The sequence below is a fragment of the Neoarius graeffei genome, chromosome 4 (genome assembly GCF_027579695.1).
Source record: "Neoarius graeffei isolate fNeoGra1 chromosome 4, fNeoGra1.pri, whole genome shotgun sequence".
Classification (NCBI taxonomy): domain Eukaryota; kingdom Metazoa; phylum Chordata; class Actinopteri; order Siluriformes; family Ariidae; genus Neoarius; species Neoarius graeffei.
In genome coordinates, this window is record NC_083572.1 from 31450467 (window position 1) to 31473394 (window position 22928).

Genomic DNA, 22928 nt, shown 5'->3' on the forward strand with positions numbered 1-22928 from the left:
AAACGCCGTTGAACTCTCTAGTGCTAGCTCTTCCTCTTCTGGGAGTCTAGAATTGTGTTGTGAGTGGGATAGATCGGAAGAATCAAGTGATGACGAACACGGGTGCATCCAACCGTACAGGTTTGAACCTGTTACTGTGCAATCTGAGAGCGACTCCGACTCCGAGATGGACAGCGGACAGGCAGACAGCCCAGCATTGAACACCACAAGGTTGGATAACAAGGATTGGTAGGTAAACCCGTATTTGTTCAAAATATTACGGAATCAATATTTTAATATTGTGTATTGTTGTCTTGCATGTGTAAACACTGCTTATATCATGTAAGCCGTATGCTACACTGAATACATAGTTCCTAATGGAGCATGCAAACGGCTAACATAATAAGCTTACGACTATGCCTGATCCGTGATACATTTAGGATAATATTGGCAGGCACGTCTTCTAGTTTATGGCTTCTTAGTTTTATCCTTGAATGAAGCAAAATATTTGATAACCTACATCAGCGTAAGCAAATGACAATCTGTAGCCTACTTGTCTGGCTAAGTTAGCTTTCCCTCAGTGTTTGCTTTGAGAAATAAATTCTTTCAACTTGGCAATAAGAGACCACAATGCAAAGGCAAAATACTACAACTGCTACTACAAATCTGTCACATCAACAAACCAGGGTACTTGCTACCGTTCCCTAACAACGCATGGCAAAGGGTAAAGTGTAGTGTTGCTACGAGTACTTGCTAAAGCCTCCGGTGGAAGATCCTCGATGTGCTGATAAGACATACAGTTCTATATAACACACAAGTGTCACGATAATCACAAAACAGATGCAAATTGTTAAAATACCTAATTTTTAAGCAATCATGTATTGATCTCTTCCGAATAGAATCTATGATAGCCTACCCTCTTTACCCTTTCCTCTCGTTGCTAGGTGGCAGTTACATGAAAGCCGCAAGCTTTCACAAGCAAATACATGACTGATATCACGCCGACTTTATGATTACATTTATGATTATCATGAATGTGTACTCCATGAGCGCTCTGGAGCGAGTCACTTCCAAGATGGCCGCGCAGACCGCATGGTTACTGTTTTTAGCATCATGTCGGAGCACTCTATAGCTCTACGTACCTTTATCTTATGTCGTTTCTCAACACATGTTCTGACAGTTGGACTGTCTTTGGAGGAGTCGCCTTGTCCCAGGCGACTGCTGGATCCGGCATAGCTACTAGTAGACCCCCTCCGGAATACTGTAGGCACTGCTGATGGTAGCAGCACACGTTTGTGCTGAACTGAACACCCAAGAGATTCCTTTAAGCTGGGAAGGGTGTCAAAACAATCCAAATCGAAGTGTTCAGAGCACAGGACGGATGTTGGTGAGGGCTCCCACTTGTCACGAGTGCGCCTGACTTGCTTCACCCACTTCGCATGCAGCTCGGGATCTCTGGGAAACTTGAATAAACTTACCCCATCCTTGTGGGTTTTGGAGCAAAAGCCAGCAACACAACGCGAAGGCATAATAACTAATATATATATATTAATTATAATAATAATACTAATAATGATAAACTGAACACCTGTCGCATCAACAACAAACTGGTAAGTTTGGAGGAAGATTCTTTCGCTGACATCATATAGCCCCTCCTCCTCATTCGTCTCCTGGGTGCTGCAGCCCCGTCAAATTTGCCCAAATAGCCGCATTTTTTATCATAACTTGTAAAATAGGCGCCTTCGTGAATTAATATATGGATCATCGGGAATTACTTTTTATGTTATAAAACATCGCCAAAGATGTCAAAAACGTGTCATCAGCCCTTTAAGTGAGCAGAAGATGAACTGATCACCAAAAGGCATAAGGGTAAAGACACATTTCTTTAATATTATCTGCAAGATTCCATTTTTATTTCCATCATTTACAGGTGTAAAATACCAAAAAATGAAAAGGACCTGAAGCAAAAGTTTGGGCACGTGACACAGTCAGTACTTAGTAACACCCCCTTTGGCAAGTATCACAGCTTATAAACACTTTTTGTAGCCAGCTAATCTTTCAGTTCTTACCTGGGGGATTTTTGCGCATTCGTCCATGCAAAAGGTTTCCAGTTCTACAAGTTTCTTGGGCTGTCTTGCATGCACTGCTCTTTTGAGATCTATTCAGATTTTTAATGATGTTTAGGTCAGGGGACTGTGAGGGCCATGGCAAAACCTTCAGCTTGTGCCTCTTGAGGTATTCCATTGTAAATTTTGAGGTGTGTTTTGGATCATCGTCTTATTGTAGGACCCATCCTCTTTAACTTCAACTTTTTTACAGATGGTGTGATGTTTGCTAGTATTTATTCAAATCCATGTTTCCCTCGACCAATGAAATGTGCCCTGTGCCACTGGCTGCAACACAACCCCAAAGCATGATCGATCCACACCCATGCTTAAGAGTTGGAGAGGTGTTATTTTCCTGGAATTTGGCACCCTTTTTTCTTTCCAAACATACCTTTTCACATTGTGGCCAAAAAGTTCTATTTTGATTTCATCAGTCCACAGGACTTGTTTCCAAAATGCATCAGGCTTGCTTAGATGTTCATTTGCAAACTTCAGACACTGAATTTTGTGGCTCGGACACAGGAAAGGTTTTCTTCTGATGATTCTCTCATCTCATCTCATCTCATTATCTCTAGCCGCTTTATCCTTCTACAGGGTCGCAGGCAAGCTGGAGCCTATCCCAGCTGACTACGGGCGAAAGGCGGGGTACACCCTGGACAAGTCGCCAGGTCATCACAGGGCTGACACATAGACACAGACAACCATTCACACTCACATTCACACCTATGGTCAATTTAGAGTCACCAGTTAACCTAACCTGCATGTCTTTGGACTGTGGGGGAAACCAGAGCACCCGGAGGAAACCCACGCGGACACGGGGAGAACATGCAAACTCCACACAGAAAGGCCCTCGCCGGCCCCGGGGCTCGAACCCAGGACCTTCTTGCTGTGAGGCGACAGCGCTAACCACTACACCACCGTGCCGCCTGATTCTCTCATGAAGGTCATATTTGTTCAGGTGTCACTGCATAGTAGAACAGTGCACCACCACTCCAGGGTCTGCTAAATCTTTCTGAAGGTCTTTTGCAGTCAAACAGGGGTTTTTATTTGCCTTTCTAGCAATCCAACAAGCAGTTCTTTCAGAAAGTTTTCATCTTCCAGACCTCACCTTGATCTCCACTGTTTCTGTTAACTGCCATTTCTTAACATTATGATCTGAGGAAACAGCTACCTGAAAACACTTTGCTACGTTCTTGTAGCCTTCTCCTGCTTTGTGAGCATCAGTTATTTTATTTTTCAGAATGCTAGGGAGTTGCTTAGAGGAGCCCATGGCTGTTGATTTTAGGGACAAGTTTGAGGAGTCAGAGAATTTATACAGCTTTGAAATCTGCATCATCTGACCTTTCCTAACGAAGAATTTGAACAAGCCACAGCTCAATAAGCTAATTAAGGTCTGGAACCTTGGTAAAAGTTACCTGAGAACTCAAATGTATTGGGGTGCCCAAACTTTCACATGGTGTTCCTTTTCTTTTTTCACTCTCCAATTGTACAAAACAAAAATAATACACACATCCTGCATAAAACGCTGAAAATAAATGTCTCGTCTTTACCTTTATGCCTTTTGATCAGTTCATCTTCTGCTCACTTAACTATTCACAGTACCAGACATTTTCAGCAAGGGTGCCCAAACTTTTGCATGCCTGTACACACATGTGTGGGTGCGTGCATCTAAGTGCATCTCAAGCAGTTAGAATATCGTGAAAAAAGGTTGTTGTTTTTTTCTTAATTTAATTCAAAAAGTTTAAGTGAAATATTTCAAGCCTTTTTTTGTTTTAATTTTGATTATGGCTTATAGCACATGAAAATCAGAAATCCAGTATTTCAAATTATTAGAATATTTCCTAAGCTCAATCAAAAAAGGATTTACAATACAGAAATGTCCAACTTCTAAAAAGTATATTAATTTATACCCTCAACATTTGGTTGGAGCTCCTTTACTATGAATTACTGCATCAATATGGCATGACATGGAGGCGATCAGCCTGTGGCATTGCTGAGGCCCAGATTGGCCAGTGGCCTTCAATTCGTCTGTATTTTTGGGTTGGGTGTTTATCTTCCTCTTGACAATACCCCATAGATTTGCTATGGGTTTCAAATCAGGCGAGTTGGCTGGCCAGTCAAGCACACTATCATGGTCAGCAAACCATTTGGTAGTAGTGTTGGCACTGTGGGCAGGTGCCAATTCCTGCTGGAAAATGAAATCGACATCTCCATGAAGCTTGTCACCCGATGGAAGAATGAAGTGCTCTAAAATCTCCTGGTAGACACCTGCATTGACTTTGGACTTGATAAAACACAGTGGACCAACACCAGCAGGTGACATGGCACCCCAAATCATCACAGACTGCGGAGACTTCATCCTGGACTTCAAACCCCTTGGATTCTGTGCCTCTCCACTCTTACTCCAGACTCTAGGACCTTGATTTCCAAATGAAATGCAAAATGTACTTTCATCTGAAAAGAAGACTCTGGACCACTGAGCAACAATCCAGTTTTTTCTCTCCTTAACCCAGGTAAGACGCTTCTGATGATGTCACTGGTTCAGGAGTGACTTGATATTAGGTATGCAACAGTTGTAGCCCCTTTCCTGAAGATGTCTGTGTGTGGTGGTTCTTGATGCACCAGCCTCAGTCCACTCCTTGTGACACTCTCCCAAGTTCTTGAATTGACTTTTTTTGACAATCCTCTCAAGGCTGTGCTCATCCCTGTTGCTTGTGCACCTTTTCCAGCCAGGCTTTTCACAATCACATTCTGTGGCTTACCTTCCTTGTGGAGGGTGTCAATGATCGTCTTCTGGACAACTGTCAAGTCAGCAGTCTTCCTTATGACTGGGGTTGCATCTACTGAATTAGACCAAGAGATGCATGGTATTTATACCATTTTACTCAAACTCGAAATGAAATATTCTTATATTTTGAGAGATGTTTATTTTTTGAGTTGTAGGGTATTTAGCGCTGCATTTTTGAGGGTTTTTTTTTTTTGTGCTGTAGGCCATAATGATCAAAATTGAAATAGAAAAATTATCGCAACATTTTGGTTTGTGTAATGAGTCTAGAATATATTAAATTTTCACTTTCTTAAATAACTGATGGAAAATTTTGAACTTTTTCATGATATTTTAATTGTTTGAGATGTACTTTGTACACACAGGGTCAAAAATATACGTACAACACACCTAATATTTGGTTTTATTATATAGACACAAGGGTTTTACTGGAAGATGTGCTAATTACATTTTTCATACAAATTACATCTGAGACATTGAGTAACATTTAACAGTTATTCCAAGAAATCGAGTCATACATGAGCTGATAGCTGATGAGGTGCGTAGCACCAAGTTGGCTATAAGCCATGTACAACGAGATTTGAGTGGAGTAACTCTTTTATTATAGCCACATTCACTGGATTTTGAGAAACTGAGTTTTTTTTTGTTTGTTTGTTTTTTTGTTTTGCAAATTCGATGAATCTCAACTTTTATACAAAATGTCCGACAAAATCATTTCCGTTTCGAATGTAAACAAACCAGCGAAATGACAGTAGCAATTTGTGATAAATGCTATAATTCTTGAAAAATTTAAAAAAAGAGACATTCTTACCATTCTTACATTTATTCCATATTTTGTTGCTTTTTTTGTGGTTTTATTTTCAAGTAGTTATTTCATCCATGGTTGGTTCAACAACACACTCAACCCTTTTGTTTGTCTCTATTCACAGTATATGAGCTGATATCCTAGTAGTAGAGTAGCCAGTCGGAGCACGCGATTGCTCATATCCAGTGAATATAGACAGAATGATTCCCAGTATCCTCACTTGTGAGGATATCAATGAATTGTTTTGAAGAACTTGCGTAGTTTGTTTGAGAATGTGTCTATATAACAAAAAGAAATTGTCACATTTGGCTTGAAGATGTGAAGTTTGTCATCTTATGTTGAAAAACTTGTCTTTTTCATCTGAAATACTGTACATCCCGGACCAGAGTGACACATTTTCCAATATCTTCACTCCGATTACATTACTCCAAATGTTTTTTCACTAACTTGAGAAAACGTCAAAATGGCGACCCGAATCAAGATTAAAATTCTTTTGAGTATCTTGCTGCTTTTTTTTTTTTTTTTTTTTTTTTTTTTGTGGGTGTCAAGATCATAAAAAGAATATTACACGGTGGTGCAAAGATATGAAATTTATATTCACATGTTGAAAAATATTTCATTGTTTGCAATGCTCACTCGTGAACTATGTTCACCAATCGAAGATAAACTTCCTATCTTCACACCACCATGTAATATCCTCTATATATGTCCCTTAGCAAGTTTCATCTTGACCAGATGCTTTTGAACTTTTTCAGCATACTTCTAACAGAAATCTGTTTGGATATTTGACCACTCTTCAGTTAAATTTGCATGTTTCCTGGCATGGACCTGACATTTATGCATAGTCCACATATTTTTGATAGGGTTGAGGTCAGGACTTGTTTTAAGTTTAATGTTAACCTGCAATTGTACATCTATCTGCACACAGCTACAGTGGTGCTTGAAAGTTTATGAACCCTTTAGAATTTTCTATATTTCTGCATAAATATGACCTAAAACATCATCAGATTTTCACACAAGTCCTAAAAGTAGATAAAGAGAACCAAGTTAAACACGAGACAAAAATATTATACTTGGTCATTTATTTATTGAGGAAAATGATCCAATATTACATATCTGTGAGTGGCAAAAGTATGTGAACCTTTGCTTTCAGTATCTGGTGTGACCCTCCCCGTGCAGCAATAACTGCAACGAAACGTTTTCGGCAGGCCTGGAATTTCATCATTTTAGGGGCAAGGCCACTTGGCCTTTTGTGCTGTCAATTTTTTGAGGGCACGAAGGCCAAAAGCCAGGGCACCAAGCCCATAAAATAAAACAATGATTTTAAGTTCACGTCTATAATGAATTTAATTTAAGGACTAATGACTTTTCTGAGGAAGATTGGAGTCTCAGTCAAAACTATCAAGCAGGTAAAGAAACATCTCCTACACTATGTCTGAAGATAAGAAAATATTGAACACATCTAAACTTATCAATCCATCACTCACTTCAAAAATTGTAAAACTTATTAAACCTATATCCTCCCATAATTTTTTTTTCAATTGACACCAAATGTGCAAGAGCATCTTCAGACTGTACTACTACACAGATTTTTGATTAATCAAAATTGAGCCTGGAGTACATCAAAATGTTTGACTGTAAATGGAACATATACTAGCATGCAGGCTACTGATTAACCCATAAGAGCCCAGACTGATTTCTCAATCAAGGAAAATTATTGAGGAAATAAAATGAACTAAATAGACGACAAACATTTCTGACCTTTTATTTTTTAAAATAGCACTTTCATGTCTCAAGATCTGAAATATTAAATTGCAAATTTGCAGAACACTGCTGGGTTAACAGAGTTATAGTGTTCAACACTAACTCTGTTAACCCAAAAGTTCATTCTATGCAAACAGTTTGAGTAAATACCACTTTTAAAGGTTAGTTTTATTGCATTACTTAAACAGTATGAGTAAATGAAGAGTATATGAGACAGTCATTGGGTGTACTCATTTTTGTAATTTAAACAAACTTAAACTATCATGTTTTACCTCAGGCCACAGTGCTGCCCTGTTGTGATTGGCTCAAAATTCAAGTCTGTGCTTGTCCGTTGACGGCTACAGAGGAAGTTGCACCATTTTCTAATTTACACAGAACAATTTAAGGTCTTTGCACTTTGCATGCTCCTTGGACAATATGCCTGCATTTTTCTGTTTTTAACAATGAGAAAATCTCTTGCGATGGTGATCTCGTCAAGATGGTAGCAGTTACACTTCGGTTAAACAGCAAAAAGAAACATACAGTACTAGTAACAAAACAATGCTAACTGCATAGATTAAAAAAGTGGCTATGAACAGACAACAGCACATCACATATCATATTACGGCAGGAACAAGCAGTAGTAACATCCATGACCTTACGCTTAAAGCTCGACAAAGGAAAAACTTGACAGCAAGCTAATTAGCATTTATTACCAGCTACAGTCGGTACTCGGCACGTTAAAAGTGGGTCAACGTTGTAACGACAATGTTACTGTACAAGCAATGCTTATTTAACGGTAACAAACTTAAGCCCTATATGTTGAAATTCCTATCTTATTCATTCGTTAATTTATCACACAGTCTTACCTCAGTCAACTTCTTCCCTCCTTCTGTGAAAATTCAACGTCTCAGAGGCGGACACAAGAAGGCGGGGGCTGCGTTTGATTAAGTCTCCTGGTTGGCTGGTGATAGATTGGTGTCATTATAGCACGTCGGAGCGGTTCATGCCAGGCTCGAGTCCGATCCACCGCTGATGAGTTGCCCAATAAGAATCCAGAATGTCATCAAAAGACGTATTTTTTCTCAATAGACGCAGGTGATGTTAAAGCCTATTGGCAGTCACAAGGCAGACTACAAAACCGCAGGGCATCAAGGCCACTGTGGCCTTACGGCAGACATTTTTTTTCCAAGGGCACAAGGCCAAATTGAGAGGGCACGAGGGCCATGGCCCTTGTGAAATTCCTGCCCTGGTTTCTGGTAACTGTTGATCAGTCCTGCACACCAGCTTGGAGGAATTTTAGCCCATTCCTCTGTACAGAACAGCTTCAACTCTGGGATGTTGGTGGGTTTCCTCACATGAACTGCTCGCTTCAGGTCCTTCCACAACATTTCGATTGGATTAAGGTCAGGACTTTGACTTGGCCATTCCAAAACATTATTCTTCTTTAACCATTCTTTGGTAGAATGATTTGTGTGCTTAGGGTCATTTGTCTTGCTGCATGACCCACCTTCTCTTGAGATTCAGTTCATGGACAGATGTCCTGACATTTTCTTTTAGAATTCGCTGGTATAATTCAGAATTCATTGTTCCATCAATGATGGCAAGCTGTCCTGGCCCAGATGCAGCAAAATAGGCCCAAACCATGATACTACTACCACCACCATGTTTCACAGATGGGATGAGGTTCTTATGCTGGAATGCAGTGTTTTTCCTTTCTCCAAACATAATGCTTCTCATTTAAACCAAAAAGTTCTATTTTGGTCTCATCCATCCACAAAACATTTTTCCAATAGCCTTCTGGCTTGTCCACGTGATCTTTAGCAAACTGCAGACAAGCAGCAATGTTCTTTTTGGAGAACAGAGGCTTTCTCCTTGCAACCCTGCCATGCACACCATTGTTGTTCAGTGTTCTCCTTATGGTGGACTCATGAACATTAGCCAATATGAGAGAGGCCTTCAGTTGCTTAGAAGTTACCCTGAGGTCCTTTGTGACCTCACTGACTATTACATGCCTCGCTCTTGGAGTGATCTTTGTTGGTCGACCACTCCTGGGGAGGGTAACAATGGTCTTGAATTTCCTCCATCTGTACACAATCTGTCTGACTGTGGATTGGTGGAGTCCAAACTCTTTTTAGAGATGGTTTTGTAACCTTTTCCAGCCTGATGACCATCAACAACGCTTTTTCTGAGGTCCTCAGAAATCTCCTTTGTTGGTGCCATGATACCCTTCCACAAACGTGTTGTGAAGATCATTTTTTGATAGATCCCTGTTCTTGAAATAAAACAGGGTGCCCACTCACACCTGATTGTCATCCCATTGATTGAAAACACCTGACTCTAATTTCACCTTCAAATTAACTGCTAATCCTAGAGGTTCACATACTTTTGCCGCTCAGATATGTAATATTGGATCATTTTCCTCAATAAATAAGTGACCAAGTATAATAATTTTGTCTCATTTGTTTAACTGGGTTCTCTTTATCTACTTTTCAGACTTGTGTGAAAATCTGATGTTGTTTTAGGTAATATTTATGCAGAAATATAGAAAATTCTAAAGGGTTCACAAACTTTCAAGCACCACTGTATGGAAAACAAGTTGAAGTGGTCTCTTAATTTATTATTCCCTCCCTGTATATTCTGTCAAATAACACCAATATCCTATGCTTTTTTTTTTAACCAGAAAATATTAAAATGTATGCACTACATTTATTAACATTTATTATTCAGCTGATTAACAGGGTATAACAAAGTGTAGGATATTGCTTATACCAGGGGTTTTCAAAGTGTGGGAGAGTCAGCCCCCCCTCGGAGAGCAAATAAACAACAGCGCCCCCCCTTACAATTTTTGTTGTTGCTATACTTAATGTTCCATTCGTATTTAAAAAAAATGGTTGTTTTACACATTATTTTTTTCTTTTTCACATTTTAAACATCTGTGCTTTTTAAAACATCTTGTTTTACACATTTTAAACATCTCATAGCATAGTTAGCTAGCACCTCTTGGTAGACAACACACTGTGGCAGTGGAGCATCTTCAGATCCAGTCCATGAAAATCCAAACTTTAAATAATTGTGGTCATACTTCCTTTTTCCAGTCCCCCAGGATTCCGCGGGCCTTTTTTGTGATTGTTGCGGGCTAAAATGTCTGCTGTTGCGGGGGTTTCCAAAAAAATTGCGATGAAAGTTGCGGTGTTTAGGTTTTTGTTGCGATTACATTGCGGGAGGAAGTGAAAGTTGCGAGAAATTGTTGCGATTTTCTCCTTTTGTGATTAAAATTGAGTATGTTAAATATTAAGTTATTACTGAAAAACTATTGATTAAAAAACAAAGACACTGAGAAATGGTCCTATAAACAACTTTACTAATATAAAAGATTACCAGGACTACAAAAATGCAGAAAAATAAGCTTTACTTATCCAAATGCACCTGTTGGTTCAAAAGTTAAAGTGCATAGAACCTCACAGCACAACATGAAGTTACCTTAAAATATAATATAAATGCCTCAGCTTTCATGTAAGAAAAAAAAAACTATTAATACTAGTACCGTGTGCAGGCAGTCTCTCCTGAAGACTAAATTAAACAATAATTATAAACTAATAAAATAAATGGCTCAGGCTTCATAGAAGAAAAAAAAACAATTTGAACAGAATCTCACAGTATGATGCTGAAGCTGCCTAAACAATGGAAAATAAAATATCATTTTGGCAAAAATGTTGGCATCCATTAATTTCTTGTATTAAGTAAAAAAAATAAAGTGCACACAGTCCTTCACTGTAAACATAACACACTTTCAGTAACAGAATTTAAGCCTACAGAAACACTGACTCGCACATCATGCAATGTTGCCAGATACTGCTGACGTTTTCCAGTCCAAAATATGTTCAAAACCCGCCAAAATGCACTTGAAACCTCCAATCTGGCAACACTGCGCGCATGCTGCTTCTCTTGAACATAGACATCCGGAAGTAAGACGGAAGGTAGTTTGTCGATGTCACCTCAAGACGACGCCAACGATTGGTCAAATTTGCGGGAAAGTTGCGGTGATTGGATATAATTGCAGCACCGCCCTGAATTCGTGGGGATTGGTTGAATTTGCGCTGAAGTTGCAAATTGCAACATCCTGGAGGCTCTGTTTTTTTGCTTGGCTGTCTCCTCACTCCCTGTAGCTTTAGGTACTAAAAATCGATCCATTTTGTCTCTCACGTTGCGCCCCCCCTGAAGAACTCTGGCGCCCCCCAGGGGGGGCGCGCCCCACACTTTGAAAAGCCCTGGCTTGTACTATAAGAACAGGTTGTCGGTGGTGGTTTTTTTTTGTTTGTTTTTTTTTTTTGAATGAATGTATTTTTGTTTTAATCTCATTTTACTGGAGACCAGTTGCTGTGATGAGAAACAGGATTTGTCAGTTAGGATGATTCATTTTCCCAGTTTCTGTTTGAAAGCTTCTTGCTAAAACTATAAACACAGTATAAACTATAAACACACTACACTATAAACAGACATATGCAGCTGAGAACTGGTGGTTTACTGCAAAAATAAAAGTAGGTCAGGATATATTATATGGGGTGTATTTTTGCCCTATTATTATGGGTTTTTGTTTTTAGTGGAATGGTCAGAAATGTATTTAATGGAAACATTATGGAAATTGTTTGACAGTAGATTTTCCCTTAAATAATTAAACAAATTCTCATCACTACTCCTACTGCTCTCTGACATCCATCTGAAATGCGCAAGTATGTCGCACCAATTTAATTTTACAGTTCAGGAAAGCAATCATGATTTTATTTTGTATTTTTTTTTAATCCCACAAATTAATTTCTGGTTACACCACTGCACAACACATGGCTTATTTTTAGATGCAAATGTATCCTATATCATGCACAGCAAGCAGCCTACATTCAGACCATGGTCAAGCCAGCCAAAGTGTGAAAATTTTGAGTAGTAGTGTCTTAGTAGTAACGTTCTAGTAATAGTGTACTACAGCTTGTTTCAGTAATAATTTACAAGTTCATGCAGGCTAGATGAAACAAGGCTGCAGATTGGATTTGTGACATAGGCCACATGCATGGTGTGTGTGTGTGTGTGTGTGTGTGTGTGTGTGTGTGTGTGTGTGTGTGTGTGTGTGTGTGTGTGTAATATGAGTAGTTATATCCTCAACTGATGTGTAAATTCTGTTCTTCTGGCCTGCTATGATTTCTCAGCCTGAAGATTTTAGACCACTCTGTTTATTTGCAAAGTAAGCAATTTTTTTTTTTTTTAAACCTGGATTATGTGTGGTCCTTTTGAAGCTTGGATTTCAGATGTTGGCAATGTATTGGCTCTGAGAATGGAGAATTACACAATTAATATATTTTAAAGCCATTTTACTGGTACTTTAAGTTTGAAATTAAGTGACATTGTACAGATACTTCTGTGTGCATCATCCCATTATGACGCTCCCTCTTTCTTACAGGAAAGAGATTTCTAAAATCATGAGCAGCTCCTACCTGCGTGGTCTGAACATGGCCTTCTTCTTTGCTGCAAGCAAGGTCATTGAATTTGTGACATTCACTGTGTACGTGTTGGTGGGAAACACAATCACAGCCAGTCGTGTGTTTATGGCTGTGTCTCTGTACACTGCCATCCGCCTCACCGTCGCACTGTTCTTCCCCACTGCCATTGAGAAAGTGTCTGAGGCCAGCATCAGCATTCGTAGGATCAAGGTACAGTTCTTGATGAATTTAGGAGAAATGGTAGGGGAGAGCAGGGACACTTGGAATGGTGAGACTTGGAACAGTTTGTATTCCCATAAATTCATTTCAATCAATGAGATTTTAGATTATTACATCAGAAGTTAGATTTTGCCCCTTGGAGTAACCTACTTCCTTTGAAGCCACAAAGCTGGATACTGTAGCAAAGTATTTGCAGTTAAATATTTTTGTCAACCAAAACTTTGTATTCTACCAAATTGCAGTGACGTGCTTCTGGTTAACATGAGATGCACACATGCCGCCGTGGGTCAGTATAATGTTGTACGCCGTGGTGTTCAGAGATTTTATGTGGATTTCTAAACCTTGGGATTCCTAGTGTTACTTCTTGAACACTATCTTGAAGAGATTGGTTCTTGCGATTTAGGGTAATATTGAATTTATTAGAGATATGTGTGATTGCTATTTTTGGATTTATTATTACGATCATTATTATTAGCTTAGCATTAGCATTGATTTTTAGGAAAGTCTTGTATAGGAAGGTTAGAAGTGAACGTGAAAGTTAGAAAAGAGAAAGATCTAAGGGGGAGATACCATCACCTCCGCATTGGTACCATCAATGTCAGAACAGCTAAATGCGAGAGCAAGTTATCACAATGCGTGTTGCAGGTGAAAGAGTTAGGACACGACATATGTTGTATACAAGAGGCTCGCATCATTGGTGAAGGAGAAGTCGAGTTTGACGATCCTGCTTTGAAAGGATGGAAAGTGTTCTATAATGGCATGAAGAGGAAGGCACAAGCGGGAGTTGCAATAGTGTTAGCACCACATGTGAAAGTCATAGATATCTACCACCCTATTGAAGCCAGAATATCAGTAGTTGGAGTCATCGTACATGGCACTAAATTGTGCATATTCTCTTGCTACTCGCCGACAGAGGAATATGCAGATTCTACTAAGGAAGCATTCTACAACAATTTTTCAAGAGCTCTCAAAGAAACTAAGAAGGCTTACTCCTTTAAAATAATTGCTTGTGGTGACTTCAACGCAACAATTGGGACCGATTGCTCGTATGAAAACTGGCACTGTGTAGGGAGATTCCATGATTCTGATCCAACTAGTTTCAATGGAACACAGCTCTTAGAATTAGCTGAGAGCAATTGCTTATATATCCTGAATTCTATGTTTGCCACTGGATCAGACGCTCATTGCTGGACCTTTATATCCAACAGAGGATATCAACGTCATCTTGACTACATCGTAAGCGGGTGGTATATTAAGAGGTCGGCCGTGAACTGTAGATCGTATCCTAGTGTCAGCATCCCTTTTGAATCTGATCATCGGGCGCTAGTTTTGGATGCGATGCTACCAACTAGACGCACAAGACATAAGATCTTCAGAAAGAATAGAGAGGCAAAACCATACATTCCCAATATACGAAGCCTACAAGATTCTGAAACCATCAGAAAACAACACAGTGAGCAGTTGGAGTAGATGTTAAAACAACAGCAACCATCTGACCAGGTCGATCTCTTAGACAAGCAAGTTGTGGATTCTATAATGAAAGCTACCAGTAAGGTCATTCCAAAGAGGAAGAAAGAGTGTGATAGCAAGCCATGGGCTAATGATGAGTTTGTAGGGCTAATTTCAAAATGCCGTCAATTACGTGACCCAGATGAAAAGAAAGCGTTGTCCAAGCAAATAAGAAAACTGCGTATAGCGCTTAAAAGCAAATATTTTACCGAAAAGGCACAAAAGATCAATGTAGCCAGCGAGCAAAGAAATGTGGAGGAAGAATTTCGCATGTCAAAGACATACTCTTCATTGCCTAGGAAGAACATACAAGTCATTCACCAACAGAAGCTTGAGAAACATTTCTCTCAACATTTGGGTCAGCGTCCATTCCAACTCCAACCTGAGCGAATTAAACCAGAAGAATTCCCATGTATATTACCACCAGAGGATACACAGCCTATTAATGAGGACCCACCTGAAGAGGCCGAAATTGGGCAGTGTCTCAAGAGATTTAACAATGGAAAGTGCCGGGGGACAGATGGCATCTATGCGGAACAGCTAAAATATTCCCAATCTGCAACTCTCCAAGTACCTGGTCATCCTAATCAACATAATATGGTCGTACCTCAAGGTTCCCAGTGAATGGCTGATATCATCAATAACATGTTTACACAAAAAGGGTTCCAAGTGTCTGGCTGAAAACTATCGTGGTATTTCTATCATTGCCACAATGTCAAAGATCTTAGCAAGTATTATCGTTGAAAAGATAAGACCTGTGTACGAGACCATCCTTATGGAGACGTAATTTGGGTTTAGAAAAAATCGATCAACATGCGATGCCATATATATCACGTGGCATATACTGGAGAAAGAGAAAAATCCGTTGTTTATCTGTTTCATCGACCTCAAGGCTGCTTATGACTTGGTTCCTCGCGAAGCGCTATTTTGAGTGTTGGACATCCGTCTGCGGTGCCCTAAAGTGGTATTAATCCTGAGGACATTGTATTTTGGCACTAAAGCTTGCATCAAGGGAGCCAAGCAGTACTTTGGTACATTTGTTGGTTGCCGTCAAGGTGCCCTTGAAAGTCCACCAATATTTAACATCTACATGGACTTTGTAATGCGCTGTGCAAAGCACGAAATTCTGAAGCAATGCCCCGATACAGGAGTTCTGGTGGAGTTCCACATCCCTAATGAAGTGTCACCTCGTGAATATCGAAGACGGGCACCAACATCTGGAAGGAGAAGAGTGACAGAATTACTCTATGCTGATGATGTGGCGGTCTTCACAAAAAGTATTGAGGAGTTAGACCAGGTCCTATCCATCTATGACAATACCTTCTTGAGATTTGGGTTGCAGATGTCCTATACCAAAACCGAGACAATGGCATTTAATGTCGACGAAGTTGTGAAAGACAAGAAGACTCTAGTGTCTGTGAATGGGGTAAACATCAAGAATGTCCGGATTTTTCGGTACCTGGGACATGTAATCACTAATGCAAACAAGTCGGCAGCTGCATTACACGCAAATATGTCTTCTGCATGTAAAAAGTGGGATAAGCTAAAGAACTGTTTAATGGACAAAGAAATCCATTTATCAACTCGCATGAAGATCCTCACTTCCTGTGTCAGGTCCCGGCTATTATATGGTATCCAGCCATCTTTGCTGTCCACTTCTGAATTACAAAAGGTCGAGAGACTATGGAATGGTTTTTTAAGGAAGATGGTATCAGGGGGCTATGCAAGGAAAAATGTCCCTCCACGTAGCAAATGGAAAAAAGGCATCAACCCGGCTACCTTAGTTGAAGGACAGCTAGATTGGTCGTACAAAATCTCAAATGAGCGACTACGTGAAATAACTAAGTCAAACTCTATCCAAGACTACTGTCAGGTACAACATCTTAAATATATGGCCCACGTATGTCGTATGGAAAATGACGCCCTCCAAAAACAAGTACTTTTCGACAAAAGGACCACCTCCAGGACTTGGAAACGAGTTGAGGAACTTCTCCAAGTAGATCAGATGCAGGCCCGCACGTCTATGATGGACAAAGTCAAGTTCAGTCATCTGCTCCAAGGACGCTTCCCGGAACAGATGTGCCCTAAGGCCAAGAAGTGGCCAAATGGGAAACGATGATGATGATGAACCTATACAAGTAAATAACTTTTTGTGGTCTCATTATACATCTCTCTTATAGTTTTTAAAGTTCTTTCAGGTATTTTTGACTTCTTTAAGGCTTTGTGAGATTTTTTTCATCACATGCAGTCACATAGTCTCAAATCGTCGATTAGACAACTTCTCGAGTGCTTTCTAGCCTCAATGATAATGTCTATCAGCAGAATTTAGGTAAGTGATGGTTCTCTAGCAAAACAAACAGGAAGGGAAAGTGATCGTTTCCCTTCAGCTTGAGTCGTAGTTGTGTTATTTTGGAAAACACTATGACTTGAATCTTCGATAGCTTGGTTCTGAAGAATATTCATCAATTGTAGCACTTTTGTTGTATGTACAAGACTTGTGAATTCCTATTCATGCTGCAAGTGTTTATTACTTGTTTGCAGTAACCACGTGCTGTGAGAATATTTATATGGACGACTCGGAGAAATCTACTGAACCCATCATCTCAGAAGATTTGAAAACCTCTCTAGCCAACATGTTTTCAGAAATGAAAACTGATCTGAAACAAATAGTGTGTTGCAAACACCAATGAAAACTCCATTTACCATGAGGACTACATGAGCGGTCAAGGTGATGAATCCAGTGAGAATACCGCTAATGCAGGTTTTGCTGCTGAGATAGATAAATTCCTTTCTCAAGATAAAGATCAACAGTCAGACAAGTAGGCTACAATTTCTGGTGTGTTCCAGGATTTTGCCCAGGAGTTTCCTACCAGTGAGAAAACACGCCCACCAATCGATGACAATCTGGTGAAAATTATAGAAAGCCTCATCAATGACAAACTACCTAAATTAAAACACTATGAGCTTATCAACAAATATGCTAGACCACAAAAGTGCAAGCTATTTCTAACTCCTAAGACGAATAAGGCTGTATGGACTCAACTTAGACAACACCAAGAAAGCAGATACTGGAATGCAGAGATGTCAAGGGATGTTTTTGACGGCAGTGTATGTGATTTCCTGAGGCCTCCAAGACAGCCACCAGAGAAATGAAAACCAGCCTCGTTGTTGCCCTAGTGCTCATTCTTTCCAGAAATACAGAAATCAACCTGAAGCAGAGAGAGCTTTTAAAAACTGATCTTAATTCTCAATACAGTGCATTATGCTGTGCCTCAAAACCTATTACAATGGAGTTATTTGGTGATGTGGGGAGAGAAATCGATGCAGTGGCCAAAGCGAATAAGCTTGGGGAAAAAACTCGCACTGCCCAGGAAGAGTCGTGGCTCACATTCCGCAAGTCGCACCCCCCCCACACACACACACACGCGCGCACACGAGAGAGACCAATCGCAAGAAGAGGTCTGAGAGGTCGCCCTCTCACACCAAGAGCACTCAGGATTCAAACCAACACAACAGGTCAACTATGATGGTTTAAATACAATCCTGAATTCTCCACAGCCCTTTGTAGCTGGACAAATAAATTGTTTAAATCAGTGGGAACAGATCACTTCAGATCCTTATATATTACAATGTGTAAGGAGCTGCCCCATTAAATTTGACTATGATCCATCCTGCATCCAAAGTGCAGCTCCCTATGAGCATAAACTCTCCCCAGCACAACAAGAGACCATTAATAAAGAAACTGACATTTCTGGACAAGTGTATTATTGAGCCTACAGTTTCAGAGCCAGAGGAGGTTATTTCTCTCATTTTTGTTAAACCCAAAAAAGAGCCAGGAACTTTTAGGGTCATATTTCCCCTTAAATCACCGAATGAAGCAATTACCTGCCGCAAGTATAAAATGGATATTGTTGAATCAGCCATAAAAATGATGGAAAAAATGGTGCTACATGTTATCTATAGATTTATGCGATGCTTATTATTCAGTCCCCATCACACTGGAGTTTAGGAAGTGCCTCAAATTTGTCTGGAGGGGGGTAGAATGTTCCAGTTTACAGCACTCCTCATGGGTTTGTCCAGCAGCTCCAGGATTTTCACCAAAATTTTGAAACCTGTATTTACTATTTTATGATCTCAGTTTGGGCACTCATGTCTGGATTACATAGATGACTTGTTCTATACCACGGATACACTAATTTTATGCCAAGAAGCAACTTTTGCTTGTGGCTCAGCTGTTCACTAAGCTTGGCTTTGTTACTCATCCCAGCAAGTCAGTTTTTCAGCCCTGTCAGTCTCTGGAGTTTTTAGAGTTTATTTTGGACTCCCTCAATATGAGAGTCATGATTCTAGTAAGAAAAGCAGCCAAAATTATGCCTCTGTCTCAGACCTTTCTCCAGGACAAACTGTTTACCATCCAGGAAGTAGCCTCCTTTATTTAGGACTCTTGTCTCGACATTCCCTGGGGTTGAGCTGGGACCCTGCACTGCAGGACCTTGGCGCAAGACAAAGACCGTGCCCTGCAGGGTGTTTCAGGAAATTTTGAAGAGCTTATGTCCTTATCCCAAGAGAGCCTAGTAGACCTGAACTGATAGATTCACTCCATCCCTTTCAGTTCTAGAACCATTGACCATGGGGTGCAACATTGTCCTTACTACTGACGTTTCCCTAAAGTGTTGGAGTGCTTCTTTGGCAAGTCTTTCTACTCAGGGTTTGTGGTCTACCCTGGAGGCAACATACCATATCTGTTTTGGAGTTGTTGGCTGTTAAGTTGGGCGTAATATCTCTCCTTGATCAAGCCCGGAATCAACACCTCTGTATTGCTTCAGACAATACAACAACAGTAATGTACATCAATGCAACAGGGGGCTATAAGGCTCAAGCTTGTGACACTATTACCAAAGATATTTGGTCATAGGTGGTTGCACATGAGAACTGGCTGTCTGCAGCATATGTAGCTAGAGTTCAAAATACCACTGCAGAGAATTTTTTTCACGCCTGTTGAACCCTGATGTGTAATGGGAACTAAGTCCTGTTTTCTTCAATAACCTCACCCACTGTTTTTGCCTTCCTGATATTCATAGTTTTGCAAGCAGATTGAACTACACATTTGAGAACTGTGTTTTGTGGAAGCCAGACCTGCATTCAGCATATGTGGATGCTTTTTCACTGAACTGGGGAGAGTTTTCTAATGCCTATGCTCCCCCCCCCCCCCCATTTTGTCTAATTGGTAGGTGCCAACAGAAAGTCACCTTACAGGCAACCCTGATCATTGTTGTACCCATGTGGAGCACACAAGCATGGTTCACTAGTTTAATAAGTCTGTTGATCGATCATCCTGGAGTTGTTTGAGTGACCAATCCTTTCCCATCCACTGCAAGGCAAGGTCCATCCACTGAGTCCCAAACTCCAGCTAATGCTATGCAGAATATCAAAGAGTTTTCTGAATGCAACATTCCTCCAGTCAATGTCCTCCTATGTTCCTGGAGAGAAAGAACTCAATCAATACAATGTTTCCTCAACAAGTGGACCCAATTTTATGTACAAAAGGAAGTTAATTCGATGCATCCAACTGTGATTGATGTGCTGCAGTTTCTCCATGAGTTGTACAAGAAGGGTTCAGCCTATTCCACTATAAATACTGCATGTTCAGCTTTATCTAATTATCCCATGGGTGCCAACTTATCTGGGACAAATTATACAATGACAAACCACCCATTCATTATTTGCGATATGAATTGTGTTTTCAACTGCAGAAAACCTTTACCCAGGTACTCAAACCTGGGATGTTCACGTTGTTAGATTATATGAAGTTAAAGGAACTTACCTTGAAATTAATGGGCCCTTTTACCCTTACCTCAGGACAAAGGTATCAAACTTTAGTTAATCTGGATGTGAATGCATGAAGAAAACACAGGGCTACGATTTATTTCAATTAACAGAGCATATGAAGCAGAGCAGACCAGGGAATATGCTTGATTACTTCTATGTGAGGAAATACCATCAACAGGAATTGTGTGTTATACAGCACTAGAACATTATCTTCAGCAAATGTTGTCACTCCGACAACCTGGACACACAAAGCTACTGCTCTCATATGTTAAGCCTTTCATCAGTTGGAACCAGTACAGCTGGCCACTGGATTAAAACCCTGCTTGAGTTAAGTGGTATACACATGGCCACTTTTAAGGTTCACAGCACTCACTTGGCTAACATCAGTAAAGCTAGCCAAATGGTTTCTGTAGATACTATTTTGAAATATGTAGGCTGATCTGCAGAGTCAACTTTTCGCAAGTTCTATGACAAACCTGTTGTAACAAATTGTTTTTCAAAATGCTGTCCTGGAGTAAATGTTTATCACAAGGATAGTTGTGTCCATAATTGTGCTTTAAAATCTCATATTTAACCAGAAGTACGTCATTGCAATTTGGTAGAATTGAAAATTAAACAAGACTTACCTGTAAGGTGAAGTTTGATGATGATTCTACCAAATCTGCAGTGGTACTGAGGGTTAACATACCCTCCCGTCTATTACCCACTCCTACATGGGTACTTCCTATTTATGTCCACAACCTTTAAAGTCTGACCCACAGCGGCATGTGTGCATCTCATGTTAACCCTCAGTACCACTGCAGATTTGGTAGAATCATCATCAAACGTCACCTTACAGGTAAGTCTTGTTTAATTTTCTACTTTGTAATCCACCTCTATTCTATGGTGTAATGTATGCTCATGAATTTGGGATTTGTTAGGAATTAAAGTATGTAACCTAGAATTACCAAACATGGTATGATTTATTGAACTAAAATTCTGGGGAAAAAACATTTAAGGATGGTTTTCAAAATGGCCAGCTGGGGAGAGTTGGGACAGTTCATGTTTCAGGTTTTTCTTGTGGTTTATAAATAAAATTGCTTTAAAATATTTGTTAATGTGGGAATATACCTGCATGAGGATTAAGCTTATTTCATTCCGTCTTGAGAATGCAACTGTTTTGTTGAGTTAGGTTTTGGTAAACTGACGTTTCTTCTATAGCTGTACCAGCATATTGTGCTCATATGTTACAAGTGTTGATAAAAATTAAATGTGTAGGCCTAGGTATTTTATTTTTGTTCCATGTCTCTACACTATGTCCCAAGTCTCCCTGCAAAAAAAATGAGAGGAAAAGTGAAGCCTGAAGGTCAATATATATGACAAGCTGACAAACTAATTTTGTGGCAAGAGGGTATAGTAAATACACTCGCTCATGCAATATGAATGTGACTGTTACCTGCACAATCTACAAAAGCTGAAGACTTGTCCCAAGTCTCCCTGCTCTCCCCTACAGATGGTGCCAAATCTTTCTGGCCAGTATCAGTAAGACATAAAATTTAACACTACTGGTAATTGCTTCTACAAATATTTTTCTAACCAGAATGTGGCAATATCAATGTTTGGTTAAGCACACAAATATATCCACAAATAAATATTTGATTAAACCCAGGGTAAATAGATTTTTGGCAGACTGTAATTTTTACATCATTTCAACAGTTGGTATTTGTTCATTGGAAAAAAAATGTTTATCAGTCAGTAATATTGAATGACAAATCATTTGGATCTGAAATGAAAATGTATTCTGTTAAATATGTTTATCTCTTTAACCTGTGTATATTTATAGTTGCTGACCACCTGTGCACAACTTCTGTATATTTGGCACTGTAATGCAGATGGTGTTTCCATTATACAGTAGTGAGTTCTGGTCTAATTGCATTGCAAAAGCAGTGTTCCAAGAGTGCTCATATTTAGTATAACAGCACTTAGACATTTCAGTGTTTGTATCTGTTACACACACCAGGCACAGAATGAGAGGATGCAAGTTCAGATGAATGGTGTTATTAATAAAAGTTCAAAAAGGCAAAAAAATCCAAAATGATGAGCAGAGGTGTAGTCAACAAACAAGCAGAGTTCAAGCAATGTGCAAACAAGCATAAACAGGATAATCCAAGAAGCAATGTACCGTAAGTGAACAGGCACAGATCATACACAGAAATGGCAAACATAAACAATGGCTTGGTAATGAGCAGCATGAATTAGTACAATACTTTGCAAACTGTGTTTAAGTGCAGAGTCCTGGGGGGGGGGTGGTGATTGAGAACAGGTATCCATAATTAGTAATCAGGTGACTGGGAGTGATGAGAAGCATGCTGGGAGATGTAGTGTGAGGCGTATTGTGCAGTAAATGAACATGCAGGTAATGGAGAATGGGCAGTGGATGTGACAGAAGCCCCCCCCAATGAGTTCCCTCCAGGAGCTGTTTT

The 22928-nt window shown here is 39.8% G+C and overlaps 1 protein-coding gene across 5 annotated transcripts in view; it reads left to right on the forward strand.

Moving 5' to 3' along the window:
- abcc4 (ATP-binding cassette, sub-family C (CFTR/MRP), member 4) overlaps window positions 1-22928 on the forward strand; it is a 289814-nt gene that overhangs the window by 161415 nt on the left and 105471 nt on the right. For all 5 annotated transcript variants that reach the window (XM_060919115.1, XM_060919116.1, XM_060919117.1 and 2 more), the window contains one exon: window positions 12870-13119. In XM_060919115.1, coding sequence (XP_060775098.1) covers window positions 12870-13119 — 250 coding nt within the window. The remainder of the gene's footprint in view (window positions 1-12869; window positions 13120-22928) is intronic.